This window comes from Solanum lycopersicum, chromosome 12, assembly GCF_036512215.1.
Source record: "Solanum lycopersicum chromosome 12, SLM_r2.1".
In the NCBI taxonomy this organism is placed as follows: domain Eukaryota; kingdom Viridiplantae; phylum Streptophyta; class Magnoliopsida; order Solanales; family Solanaceae; genus Solanum; species Solanum lycopersicum.
In genome coordinates, this window is record NC_090811.1 from 69,262,217 (window position 1) to 69,274,541 (window position 12,325).

Here is a 12,325-nt window from a genome sequence, read left to right on the forward strand (position 1 = left end):
CAGTTTACCGTCATCAATATTATAGAGAAGAAGCCACCATAGTGGACTGTTGATTTAAAAAAGAAAAAACTATGTCCCACTCGAGACTAACCAAATTGAAAATAAAGAATTGCATGGCTATTGAATATAAGGATTTGTCATTATGCATGTAGTACCTTTTGAGATAAACGTTTATAGTAATAAATATCAAATTGGTACTTATCCAGTTCCTAATTGATTTTTATTGATTATAGTTATAATTTAAATTTGTTTATTATATTTAAAATGTAATATAATTTATTGATTGTTGTATTTATTAATTATTTTCCAACAAGATAGACGATCAAGAATTGATCTTGTTCACTTAATAGAACAATCATCTCAACAATCAATAATGACAATAATAATATTATTCCAAATATGTTAAAATCAAATAATACATTTAAAGGACGATTCATTATGCACCAATCCATGGTCTAATTTTAACACCTAGCAAAGAGGAAATATTAAATTTAAAGAGGTCAAATTTGGCTACTCTTACACTAGTCAGTAATTCTTTTCTTTTCTACAGTACTGTATAGTCATTATAGCTTTTACTTTTTCAAAACATTTTTTTGAATTGAAAATTTATCAAAAAAACAATCTTTATATTTTATACTGGTATGAATAAGATTTATATTCAATCAATAATCCACTACATAAAATTATGTAGAATAAGTTATTATTGTTATAAAGATCAAATTATTAGAATCATTGAGCTTTTGAACTAACAACCAAAACGAGAGTTGTTTAATAGAGTAATTAAAAGTATAGATTTCTACTAAAGAATTATAATTATATTGTTCGTGTGCTTTAATTTAGATTCAACACCTACCAAAGATAGAATATTTAAGAGGTGAAATTTGGACCACTTAACTATTGGACAAAAAATCGAAATATTAAGTTAAACATAGACTTTGAATTGTTTGAATCCGATACTAGTTGTGAGACACTTTTTATTATTGGGTGTGTGTTAATAAATCTAAATATAAACTAAACACTCTTAATGGTGTATGACCTTTCGGGGGAAAATGATCGTGTATAAGTTTAATTCAAAACGGACAATATCACGTCATCAGTAAGACTGTATTATTATTATTATAAGAAAGTTGGACTGAGCTACTAGCTATAAGTAGTAGGCTAATTTTACTAGGAAAGAGCAAACGGACATGGCTTCTAAACCTGGAATTCTCTCAGAATGGCCATGGGCAAACCTTGGCAACTTTAAGGTACATATATGTTGTTTTGCAGTACACATCAAAAACTTTTTCTTATTGTTGTGTTTCTAATATAATTAATGCATTATATCGATCATAACTTCTATGTCATCTAAAAGTTTAAGTCAGTAGTTTATTTATGTTAGCTAATTAATTATGTTGTTGTTTTTTGGTATGAAGTACTTGGTGTTGGCACCATTTGTTGGTCATAGCATGTACTCATTCTTGAGGGATGGAGATATTGGATACATAGCCATACTTCCATTTCTACTCTTCAGATTTATTCACAACCAGATATGGATATCGTTATCGCGCCACAGGACTGCTAAGGGTAATAATAGAATTGTTGATAGAAGCATTGAGTTTGATCAAGTTGATAGAGAAAACAACTGGTAACTCATGATATATACTGTACTTTTAATTTTGAAACCCTTATGTATACAAAGGATTTAAGTGAAAGGTTGAATTTTTATGTAGGGATGATCAAATTATATTTAACGGGCTATTATACTATGTTGGATACCTGAGAATGGAACAAGTTCATCACTTGCCTCTATGGAGAAGTGGTGGATTCATTGTAACTGCATTGGCCCATATTGGTCCTGTTGAGTTTATCTATTATTGGTTTCATAGAGCTCTGCATCACCATTTTCTCTATTCGCGTTATCATTCTCATCATCACTCCTCTATTGTTACTCAACCTATCAGTGGTAAGTCCGTCTTTTAACTAGCTAGTAAAGACCTTTTATTTCATGAACTAAAAGTGATGTATTTTGACAGCATTTATTCATCCGTTTGCTGAGGTCGCATCATATTATGCCATCTTTGCTGTTCCTGTAATCGCAACTGAACTCACTGGGACTACTTCTGTAGCTACAATCACTCTTTATGTTATCTTTACTGATTTCATGAACAACTTGGGCCATTGTAACTTTGAGGTGATTCCAAAGTGGATCTTCTCTCTGTTTCCACCTCTCAAGTACTTGATATATACGTCCTCGTGAGTAATCTTCTTATCTCTCCCTACACATATACTCTCTGACGAATTTTTACACTATCACAACCTGTCGATGTCACTGCAGGTACCACTCACTACATCACACGCAATTCAGAACTAATTATTCTCTTTTCATGCCAATATATGACTATATTTTTGGTACAATGGACAAGTCCAGTGACACATTGTATGAAAAGTCACTTGAGAAAAAAGCGGAACTGCCTCATGTGGTTCACCTTACACATCTAACAACCTTACAATCCATCTATCATCTCCGTCTAGGATTTTCATCGTTGGCCTCAAAGCCTCACATGACTAGCTCTAAGTGGTATTTGTGGTTAATGTGGCCTGTCACGCTATGGTCAATACTCATTACTTGGATTTATAGTCACACATTTGTTATCGAGAGGAATTTGTTCAAGGATCTCAAATTACAAACTTGGGCTATTCCAAAGTTTCGCAAACAAGTAATAATCTATATCTTATTCAACATTGTTTTGGATCTGGTATCATTTATCATGATTATTATTATTTTTTTTAACAGTACTTTAGTCAATGGCAAAGAAAGAGTATTAATAATTTGATCAAGGAAGCCATCACGGAAGCAGATCAGAAAGGCGTAAAGGTTTTGAGCCTCGGACTCTTAAATCAGGCAAGTAAACTTAATGACTCTGTTTGCCCCCTCTTTATGTGAGACGATTCAAGTTCAAAGGCCAAACTATCTAGTTTCAGATATAGAATCTTTGATCTTTTTAAAGATCTAACGAGCACGAATGGAACTTACTTTATAGGACGAGAAGTTGAATAACAATGGTGAAATTTACATAAGGAAGCATCCTGAGCTGAAAGTTAAATTGGTAGATGGAAGTAGCCTAGTTGTTGCTGTGGTTCTCAACTCCATTCCTAAAGGAACTTCCCAAGTGGTATTACAAGCTGGTCGTTTGTCCAAAGTTGCTAATGCTATTGCCCTCGCCTTGTGTCAACGAGGAATTCAGGTATTAATAATCTTCTTACACTGTCCTAGCTCCCTTGACTTTGGTTTTTCCTTTAATTTCTCCAATCCATCGTAAATTTTGTACACATATATAGGTTATCACGTTAGACGAAGAAGAGTACAAGGGACTTAAAGCAAGGTTTACCCCTGAGGCTGCAGCTAATTTGGTCTTGTTGAAAAAAACTTGTGTTTCAAAGGTAGTACTATAACATATAATAATCGTGATATAATTCAAGAATTAGCAAGTTGTTGATTGATTTTGACGCGATATATTGCAGACGTGGTTAGTAGATGATGGATTGAGTGAAGATGAACAATTGAAAGCACCAAAAGGAACATTGTTTATTCCTTATTCACCATTTCCACCAAAGAAAGTTCGTGAGGATTGCTTCTACTTGAGCACACCAGCCATGATTTGTCCAAAACATGTTCAAAATGTAGACTCTTGTGAGGTCAGAAAGGATTATTCATAGTAAATTCTTTTTTTCAAGTTTTGTTTGTTAATTGACGATTGATTTTTTGTCTTTTAATTGAAGAACTGGCTGCCAAGAAGAGTGATGAGTGCATCGAGAATAGCTGGAATTTTGCACGCGTTTGAAGGTTGGAACGAGCACGAGTGTGGTGACATGATGTTTGATATTGACAAAGTATGGAAAGCTAGTCTTGATCATGGTTTTTCACCATTAGATGTAGAAATAATGTAGATTTTTATTTTGTAAGATCACAGTTATAAGCTTGTAATAATGGTTAATAATTCCTACCAACTCAATGGCCTGTACTATATGTAATAAATAACTTTTGACAAATTTAAAAGACCATTATTACCTAAACACAACATATAAGGATCCATTTTTCATTAAAAAAATCAACTATAATAATCCTCTCTGAGTTCATGGATCGGGTCGGCTAAGCAAAGAATGTATTTCTCTGTTTCTGTAAAGAAGAGAGAGCTTTCTGTTGTTTTTTTTTTTTGAATGTGAAGGTATCTCTTTTTCCTTTGCATTGTTGTTTTTAATTCACCTGAAAATTGTGCCATTAAATTATTACCAGCCTTGTGTACTGAAGAGTTTGCATATGTTAGTAATACAGATTCCAGAGTAATGCACAAAAGTTGTTTGCGGTGAAGCATTTTGGAATAGGAATCAAAGTATTAATAATAAGAGGAAAACACATCAGCTTTTGGTCAGTCATCTGCAATGGCGGAAATTTCAGAATTTACATCCAAACGTATGTTAGTATAATTTTCTCACACAAGGGGGGTTCAAATGTACCCTAACTCACAAACTATTAGTATATATAAGTTATAAACATACAGGGGAAGTGTGCATACGTAACACATCAGTTATATTGCTTTTGTCAAAATGGCCTAACTGCCAATTTAGTAAGGAAGACCATGAATTTAACACACCATCCTAGGGTCCCTTTGGGGGTGGGAGGAGAAGAAAAATTATCATCTTGAGAATCAAAGTGGAACAGATGGTGTATGCTTTGCCATTTATATACTCTACTTGTTCGGATTGGCTGGTGAACGAGTGCTATTAGAAAACGTGTTACTAGAGCCTATTTAATAGATGGAGCTCTAATGGTCCTACAATACCTAGGCCTCATACTATTATTATTAGAACGAGTGCTATTTGTTGTTGTTGTTGTATACAAAGGATGTTACTGTTAGAAAATTTTCAAGTTGAAAATGGTTTCTTACTTAGAAAGTTTTCTTCTTTTCTAGTAAATACAGCAATTTCAATTTCCAAATACATTTTTTCACTCTTTGTCAAATTTCAATCAATTCGCCTACTTACTTCCCCCTATATGCATAATATGGGGTAGAAATTGTTATTTACCTTCTATGTATGTTATGATTAGGTAGGTATATAAATATATGTTGAACTTAGTTAAGTGTCATCACATTAATTTCTATATAGAAAGAACTATTTGTAAGTTAGGAAGCAAACACATCAATGGTTTCTATTTGGGAAGTTGTTGCAGCGGTAGTTGCAGTGCTATACCTCGTTCAAGCATTGCACAACATATTCATGAAAAAAAGAAAGAAACTTCCTCCAGGCCCTAAAGGGTTTCCAATTATAGGAAATCTCCATATGGTATTAGGCAAAAATCTCCATCAAGCTCTTCATCATATAGCAAAAAAACATGGTCCCATAATGAGTATGCGATTTGGTCTTGTTCCTGTAATTGTTGCTTCATCTCCTCATGCAGCTGAACAATTCTTGAAAAAACATGATAATGTTTTTGCTAGTAGACCATATAATGAAGCTGCTCAGTACATTGCATATAATCAAAGAGATTTGGTTTTCGCAAAATATGGACCTCATTGGAGAAATATGCGAAAATTATGCACGTTAGAATTGCTTAGTAACATCAGGGTCAATTCATTTCAATCCATGAGAAAAGAAGAGCTTGGAACATTTGTGAATTCTCTCAAACAAGCAGCTTCTAATCGTATTGAGGTTGATCTTAGTGCTAAACATGCCTCTCTAAGCACAAATATGTCGTGTTTAATGGTACTTGGGAAGAAGTATATGGATGAGGAGTTTGATGAAAGCGGTTTTAAAAATATAATGGAAGAGACTGTAGTTATAGCAGCATCACCAAATATTGATGACTTTTTTCCTTTCCTTAGTGTGTTTGATTTGCAGGGATTTATTGCTCGCATGAAGGAATTGGCAAAGATTTTTGATGATTTTTTTGAGAAAGTTATTGATGAGCATGTTCAATCCAAGGACCAAAAGAAGGCTAAGGATATTATTGATACTATGATGACTATAATGCAACCTGGAGAAGCTGAATTCAAATTTGATCGTCGCCATGTCAAAGCTGTCTTGCTGGTAACGTTATTGGAGATCACTCCATAAATCATTTTTACACATCTAGTATTCGGTACTCAGTAGCCGGATAAGCTCAGATATTGTGCAGCACCATTATATATAGGGGAATCACTCTCTACCATTCATTTCTTCATTCTTCAGACTCGAAACTGAGACCTTCAATTAATGATCGGTGTATTTCATCTATCCCAGCATATCACTTGTTGAGAATTTCTCTCAATTGAAAATTTCAAATAAAGAAAAGGGAATGTGCACGAATATGCTATTTCTTCCATATCTGAAGTTTATTTCTTAATTGAGTCCTATTTATAAGTATGCTAGAACTTTATTCCTTTAATATTCCATCGTGAATAACTCCCCTAAAGGCAAAAGATTTTGTCAATTTTGAGAGCGAATAGATAAAGATTAATTCATAGTATTGCACTTTGCATGCTCGTGATCAATATTGTTATTGCTTTAGCAAACTGAAAAAAAGATCTCCGCCTAAATGCAGGACTTGCTAATAGCTTCAACAGACACTACATCAACTGCAATTGACTGGATTTTTTCTGAACTTTTAAGACACCCTAAGGTTATGAAGAAACTACGAAATGAGTTGGAAGAAGCAGTTGGCATAAATAGAATGGTGGAAGAGTCAGACTTGGAAAGACTAGAGTACTTAGACATGGTTATAAAAGAAGGTCTTAGGCTGCACCCCCCTTCACCACTAATGACACCTCATGAATCAATTGAAGATTGCATTGTTGATGGTTTTGATATACCTAAAGGTTCAAGACTTCTTGTAAATGTTTGGGCGATTGGAAGAGATCCAGAAGCTTGGCCTGAGCCCGAGAAGTTCATGCCAGAAAGGTTTGTTGATAGCAACATTGATCTTCGTGGGCGTGACTTTCAACTTTTACCATTTGGCTCTGGCAGAAGAAGTTGCCCTGGATTACAACTAGGGCTCACCATCGTTCGCCTAGTGCTAGCACAATTGGTTCATTGCTTTGATTGGGAGCTTCCAAATGGTATGATGCCAAACCATATAGACATGACTGAGAAATTCGGTTTAGTGACATCTCGAGCTCAACATCTCAAGGCTATTCCTACTTATAGATTGAATGTATAGTTGACTTGAGTCTTACTAGAAGCTTGAGTGAAAATCTAAGTTTCTTTTATTTCTCAAAAAAACCCAAGTTTCTATTTCTGAATTTCTATTTAATAAGATATAAATATCTATGATGTACTTTGTGTGAATCTTCCGGAAGAGAAGGGTGCTCTCAGGAATGCAAATAAAGGTGGTGCATTGTGCCATTAGATTGTGTTGTAAGTTTTTTTGAATTAACTCCATAGAGAATGCACAACTCTCATGTTTAGTTGTTGCCTTTTTAGATATTTAAATAGAAATAATATTAATTCTCTTCATTGATATATATACTCTGTTTGTCCAATTTTATGTGATGTTGTTTTTTTCAACATGAAATTATAAAAGAAAAAAGAGACTTTTGAAACTTGTGATCTAAAAGAAATGCATTCCCTCAACCCTCTGATGTTAATATCAATTCAGGAACTTCTTGGAGCACATACTGGGACTGATGGAACACATGTTTATTGGAAATACTATTTATTTGTTGTTTCCATCTCATCTCATGCAGTGTTTCTTCTGTTGCTTGGTTTATGTTACATCAGTATCCAACTTTTGTAAAAAATGATTAAGAGTCTGTAGGCTAATTCTCTGGTAAGATCTTGCCTCCACGTTCTGTATTGTGCTATTTACAGATATTAATATTGAGGTGATGGTTACTGCTTTTTGTCCTCATTTGCATTGGCAGTTGCAAGATTTTGACTACACTAATTTTATCCCTGATTAATTATTTGCAATGGTTGATTGTGAAAGAACCAGATAGGTGAAACTCTTCTAATTAATATTGGTGCAATCTTCAGTTCAATGTTATCAAAATGATGCTGCAACCAGCTTTTGCCAAGTCGAGGCAGATCGATTCACAATGTCACCATTACTACTTTTCCACTCCGGTATTTCCATTTTTATTTGGTATATGGAGCTAGTATAATGTGATAATAATGAAGAAAGTTATATAGAAAATATGAATGTTTTATAACATTACCAATATTACTGCTGGCTAATGTTGGCACCAGATCTAAGTTGTAAGTTGGCCAACCTATCTAGCATTTGTGAAAATGGCCAACTCTAGTTAAGACTTTTAGCCTTTTATCTTTAGCAGTAAATGCTCATATAACTCTGACTTTTTCTTTCACTGAAGTCACATAATTTTTCAACCGAAAAATCGCAAAACTTTCAAACAACCAATAAGTGATAATTTATACTCTATATTTTGATGAGATCGTGAGAAAATAAAAGGTACATAAAAGAACATGTGTATGACTTAATAGATGAAGGTCCAGTGGTTGTAGAGTTAGCCAACTATTATTATACTGTCATTAATATATGGTGTTATCAGTAATGCAAATTAGTGAAGTTACCGTTTTCTCTCGAAGCCTCTTCATCCTCTTTGTAGATTTGTGTATATACACATTAACTGGAAGAATTTTCATGCGAGAATTTTTCAGAATTTACTTCTTGTATGCGTTTGAATTTATTCCCTCTACCTTTTGATGTTAATATCCATTTCAGGGGTATCTACGTAGATTCAGATTCAGATTCAGATTACGCTGCTTTTTATTTATGATTCTGTTGCAATTTCTTTTGATTGTGAGAGCAGCATGCATAGGTCAGGTGAAAGTCTTCTAATTAACAGTGTAGTGTGTATGTGCTGGTGCAATCCTCTAAACTGTCTGATTTCTTTGACAGTCTAAACTCTAAAGAGAATCATATCAAAAAGTTCAGCTTATACAACAAACATTACACATTTGGCCTAAAAAATAGTACATAATTTGAAGTATTTGGTAATACTATTATTGTATCTTAAATTGTAGAAAAGCATAATTTGGATTTGGTCGAACTTAAACCATGAATGCGTTTGTTCTAGAGTGATGAGAAAATGGGGACACCTGTTAAGGTACCTCCGCTGTCAACAATGAAAATATTACCGGATACATATTCTGAAGAATCATGGATCAAATACTTGACGAGTGATGTTAGAGCGGGATCTGTCATTCCAAGATATCTCAGAGGCACGGTTTGCAAAATAACATTATTGAACCCTTCCTTTTGCACAAGGCTCTCTGTTATCTGAGATTTGAAAACTCCTGGTGCTACTGAGTTCACTCTGATATTGTGTACTCCCAATTCAAGTGCCATCATCTGCCATTATTTGAGAAGAAAATAAATGTACATTTTATCAAGTGATGACCTTGCACGTTTTAAGACAATAGCCAGTACGTACCCTAGTGAGCATGTCCAGAGCCATCTTTGAACAAGCGTAAGCAAGACCCCCGGGTACTAGTACTCGATTCAGACCAGAAACTGAAGAGATATTAATAACAGATCCTCCGCCCTGTAATTTGGCATCACGCATGCGTCTACACACATATTTGGACAGCAACCATGCCCCTCTAAGATTTGTGTTAAAGGTATGTTCCCATTCCTCCTCTGACAATTCCAGTGGAGAGCTCACAGGACCTATATATATATATATATATATATCATATATTAATGATGATACTCTTTAGAAATTTAAATATGTGATCATACTTTTTACCTCTTATGCCAGCATTGTTAATCAAGACATTGATATGTCCAAAGGCATCCCAAGCTCTTTCTACAGCGGCCTCCATGGTGGCACCATTGGACATGACATCAAGCTTGAGGGCAAATGCTCGCCGAATACCCTCTGAATTCATGTCGTTGCAGAGAGATTCCAGCCTGTCAATACGACGAGCAGCAGCAATTATGCTGCAACCAGCTTTGGCCAAGTCCAGACAAAACTCAAGCCCGATTCCAGAGGATGCCCCTGTCACCATCACTACTTTCCCGGTAAGGTCCTTCCACGGCTCCATTAAGTTATGTGATAATGTCAAACAGAAAAAACATATATAACAACATGAAGATTGAAATTAAGCCTGTTATTTTTGTGAAAGAGCTAGCTGACTAGTGTACCCAATAATATGGGACCAGATCTAAGTTGTTGGCAAAAATTTGTGAAAGAGCTAGCTGAGTAGTGTACCCAATAATATGGGACCAGATCTAAGTTGTTGGCCAAACGCCCAACTCTAATGAAACTTTTCAACAAATCTTTAGTTTTTAAAACCTGTATCAACTCAAGATGAGGCAAACAAAGTGTCTACTTATTAATTGTGCACTATCGTTTTTGCTTGCTTGTTGGTCCACGTACATTTGGTTTTGTTATGCATTCATTAGAGGTTTGAGTCTATAATTTACTTCTTATATGCAGTTAGGTATTAAATTAATGTAATCAATTAATATGCGGTATTTCCAAACTTGGAATACAAACTTTACTACAGTAAGTTTTTTTCTTTTTTTTAATATATACTTACAATCTTAGCTTTTTGTTGTTATTCTGATGATGATCGTTTATATTGAAGATTGTGTTGGATTATCCATCTGAATTTCTTATTGGGATACAAGGTACGTATTATTTTAATGGGTTGAGATCGATTAAATTTATAACAAACGAAGGTGTCCATGGCCCCTATGGCACGCCAGCGATTAGATCCATCCAAAAGTCGAGGTTCATATCGGAGATGATCGTTCTTTTGGTATCGATAAGATCTATTGTTCACATGGGAGATTTTGGTGGATTTCATGGCACCAAAAGAAAGACGCACATTGAGAGTATTGGGATCTATATGAAGCCTGCTACATCCTCCATGATAACAAACTCCAAAAGACCATAAAGAAAACGATATATTTAATTATATATATATGGATTGATATTATTATTATTTTTTTTTATATAACACAACATGCATCATTTGGTTAATGTTATTATGTGACAAATCATTGATGATTATTTACTTGTTTTTGCCCAATGTTTAGGAGATAATTGTGTGTAATTATATATCATAGGTGCATGTTGCCTAGCAAAGGTAAACGACTTTCATAATTATGTTACAATCTCCATATAATTAGAATTGTAATTATGTGACAAGTATACAACAATTTCAACATCTCACTTAATTAAACTCCCTTAATTATATTAGTATAAGGGTTATATTCTAGAAAATCAATTTAAGTAATTTTAGAAGTTAAGGAAGGAGCCCTAAACCTAATATTTTCCTTTGTAGTCTAAATAGTGTAATATAATAATATGGTACCGTAGATTCAAAGTGGACTCCTTTATTTTTTGAGTTATTTAAGTTACCTTTTATAATCTTCGTCCATAACAATAATAACATATTTGGTTAGATTATAAGTAGGGTCTATGAAGAGTAGTGCGTACATAAATCTAAGAGTTTCCAATAGATCTTTATTTTAATGATTGCTGATATATGGAGTGATAAATAATACACGAAATATTTGAATATATAAAAATAATTTTTTTAAAATCACCCTTTTTCTTGCACTAGCTTAAAAGGAGATCAATATGTAATTTAAAACAAATTTTACGTACCTAGTCATTTCGTTAAAAAAAATGTATTTTAAGTACATGTGTTGTTAAAAATAATGAACTACTTAGTTGTTTTACAAAGAAATTAAACTCAAAGTGATTTGATATCAATAGGAAAAACAAACTTTGATTAGTCAAATATGTTATGCGTAACTAATACTACTTCCTATTTTTTTTTTAAGGTTTCGCGGTTACGATTTATGAAAATAATTGCTTCAAAATATCTATTATTATAGTAAATAATAATATAATCAATTAATGTTACCATTTTTATTCTTATTCTAAATGTGAAAATTAACTTACATTATATTGTTGAAAGAATCCAAAATCTAAAGCTTAAAATTTACCCACGTAAAAATTGTCCTAAACCTAAAGAAACAAAAAACACTTCTTACTGTTTGTTATAACTTCATATTATATATACACTTTTTTATGAATTGATATTATTTTTATTAGGGAAAATTATATGTTTATGGATTATTCGGATAGTTTGAGATGGGTACTATTTGTGACTAACATACATATGGGCCATATGGCGGCTTCAAGCAAAAAACTTATATTGGACTCTATTTGAAGCCCATAGACCCTCACAAGCCCACTCTATTTTTTAAAAAATATATATATATTTTCATGATTGACATTTGATATTTATTATCATCATTTTATATTAAAGTTTTTAGTTAAGATTATTACATGACTATTATTATATAAGTAAAAGTAATAAATTA

The 12,325-nt window shown here is 33.3% G+C and overlaps 3 protein-coding genes and 1 long non-coding RNA gene across 4 annotated transcripts; 3 read left to right on the forward strand and 1 right to left on the reverse strand.

Moving 5' to 3' along the window:
* The first annotated feature begins 450 nt into the window (after nt 1–450).
* On the forward strand, nt 451–4,061 carry LOC101268663 (very-long-chain aldehyde decarbonylase CER1). The gene is made up of 10 exons (XM_004252797.5): nt 451–1,247; nt 1,416–1,627; nt 1,713–1,945; nt 2,016–2,235; nt 2,318–2,699; nt 2,777–2,884; nt 3,024–3,227; nt 3,322–3,423; nt 3,505–3,678; nt 3,763–4,061. Exons 1-10 carry the CDS (start codon nt 1,188–1,190, stop codon nt 3,928–3,930), a joined length of 1,863 nt encoding a protein of 620 aa, XP_004252845.2. The 5' UTR covers nt 451–1,187; the 3' UTR covers nt 3,931–4,061.
* A 996-nt stretch (nt 4,062–5,057) lies between these two features.
* LOC138340544 (cytochrome P450 71AU50-like) lies at nt 5,058–7,318 on the forward strand. Its single transcript, XM_069292327.1, has 2 exons — nt 5,058–6,069; nt 6,563–7,318. Exons 1-2 carry the CDS (start codon nt 5,185–5,187, stop codon nt 7,175–7,177), a joined length of 1,500 nt encoding a protein of 499 aa, XP_069148428.1. The 5' UTR covers nt 5,058–5,184; the 3' UTR covers nt 7,178–7,318.
* A 1,548-nt stretch (nt 7,319–8,866) lies between these two features.
* LOC101268370 (uncharacterized) lies at nt 8,867–10,234 on the reverse strand. Its single transcript, XM_004252796.5, has 3 exons — nt 9,729–10,234; nt 9,414–9,649; nt 8,867–9,331 (listed from the first exon to the last, which is right to left on the reverse strand). Exons 1-3 carry the CDS (start codon nt 10,024–10,026, stop codon nt 9,053–9,055), a joined length of 813 nt encoding a protein of 270 aa, XP_004252844.2. The 5' UTR covers nt 10,027–10,234; the 3' UTR covers nt 8,867–9,052.
* LOC138340545 (uncharacterized) lies at nt 9,462–11,000 on the forward strand. The gene is made up of 4 exons (XR_011213098.1): nt 9,462–9,600; nt 9,741–10,003; nt 10,422–10,490; nt 10,573–11,000. It is a non-coding gene; the product is annotated as an uncharacterized lncRNA (long non-coding RNA).
* Nucleotides 11,001–12,325: the final 1,325 nt, after the last annotated feature.

What these genes read in the sequence shown, in the direction of transcription:
- LOC101268663 (XM_004252797.5), top strand. Translation starts at nt 1,188, where the DNA reads ATGGCTTCTAAACCTGGAATTCTCTCAGAATGGCCATGGGCAAACCTT. An exon ending in TTCCAAAGTTTCGCAAACAA is followed by an intron (nt 2,700 to 2,776) that starts GTAATAATCTAT and finishes TTTTTTTAACAG; the next exon opens with TACTTTAGTCAATGGCAAAG. An exon ending in GCCTCGGACTCTTAAATCAG is followed by an intron (nt 2,885 to 3,023) that starts GCAAGTAAACTT and finishes CTTACTTTATAG; the next exon opens with GACGAGAAGTTGAATAACAA.
- LOC138340544 (XM_069292327.1), top strand. Translation starts at nt 5,185, where the DNA reads ATGGTTTCTATTTGGGAAGTTGTTGCAGCGGTAGTTGCAGTGCTATAC. An exon ending in ATGTCAAAGCTGTCTTGCTG is followed by an intron (nt 6,070 to 6,562) that starts GTAACGTTATTG and finishes GCCTAAATGCAG; the next exon opens with GACTTGCTAATAGCTTCAAC.
- LOC101268370 (XM_004252796.5), bottom strand. Translation starts at nt 10,026, where the DNA reads ATGGAGCCGTGGAAGGACCTTACCGGGAAAGTAGTGATGGTGACAGGG. An exon ending in TAACAATGCTGGCATAAGAG is followed by an intron (nt 9,650 to 9,728) that starts GTAAAAAGTATG and finishes ATATATATATAG; the next exon opens with GTCCTGTGAGCTCTCCACTG. An exon ending in CTCTGGACATGCTCACTAGG is followed by an intron (nt 9,332 to 9,413) that starts GTACGTACTGGC and finishes AAATAATGGCAG; the next exon opens with ATGATGGCACTTGAATTGGG.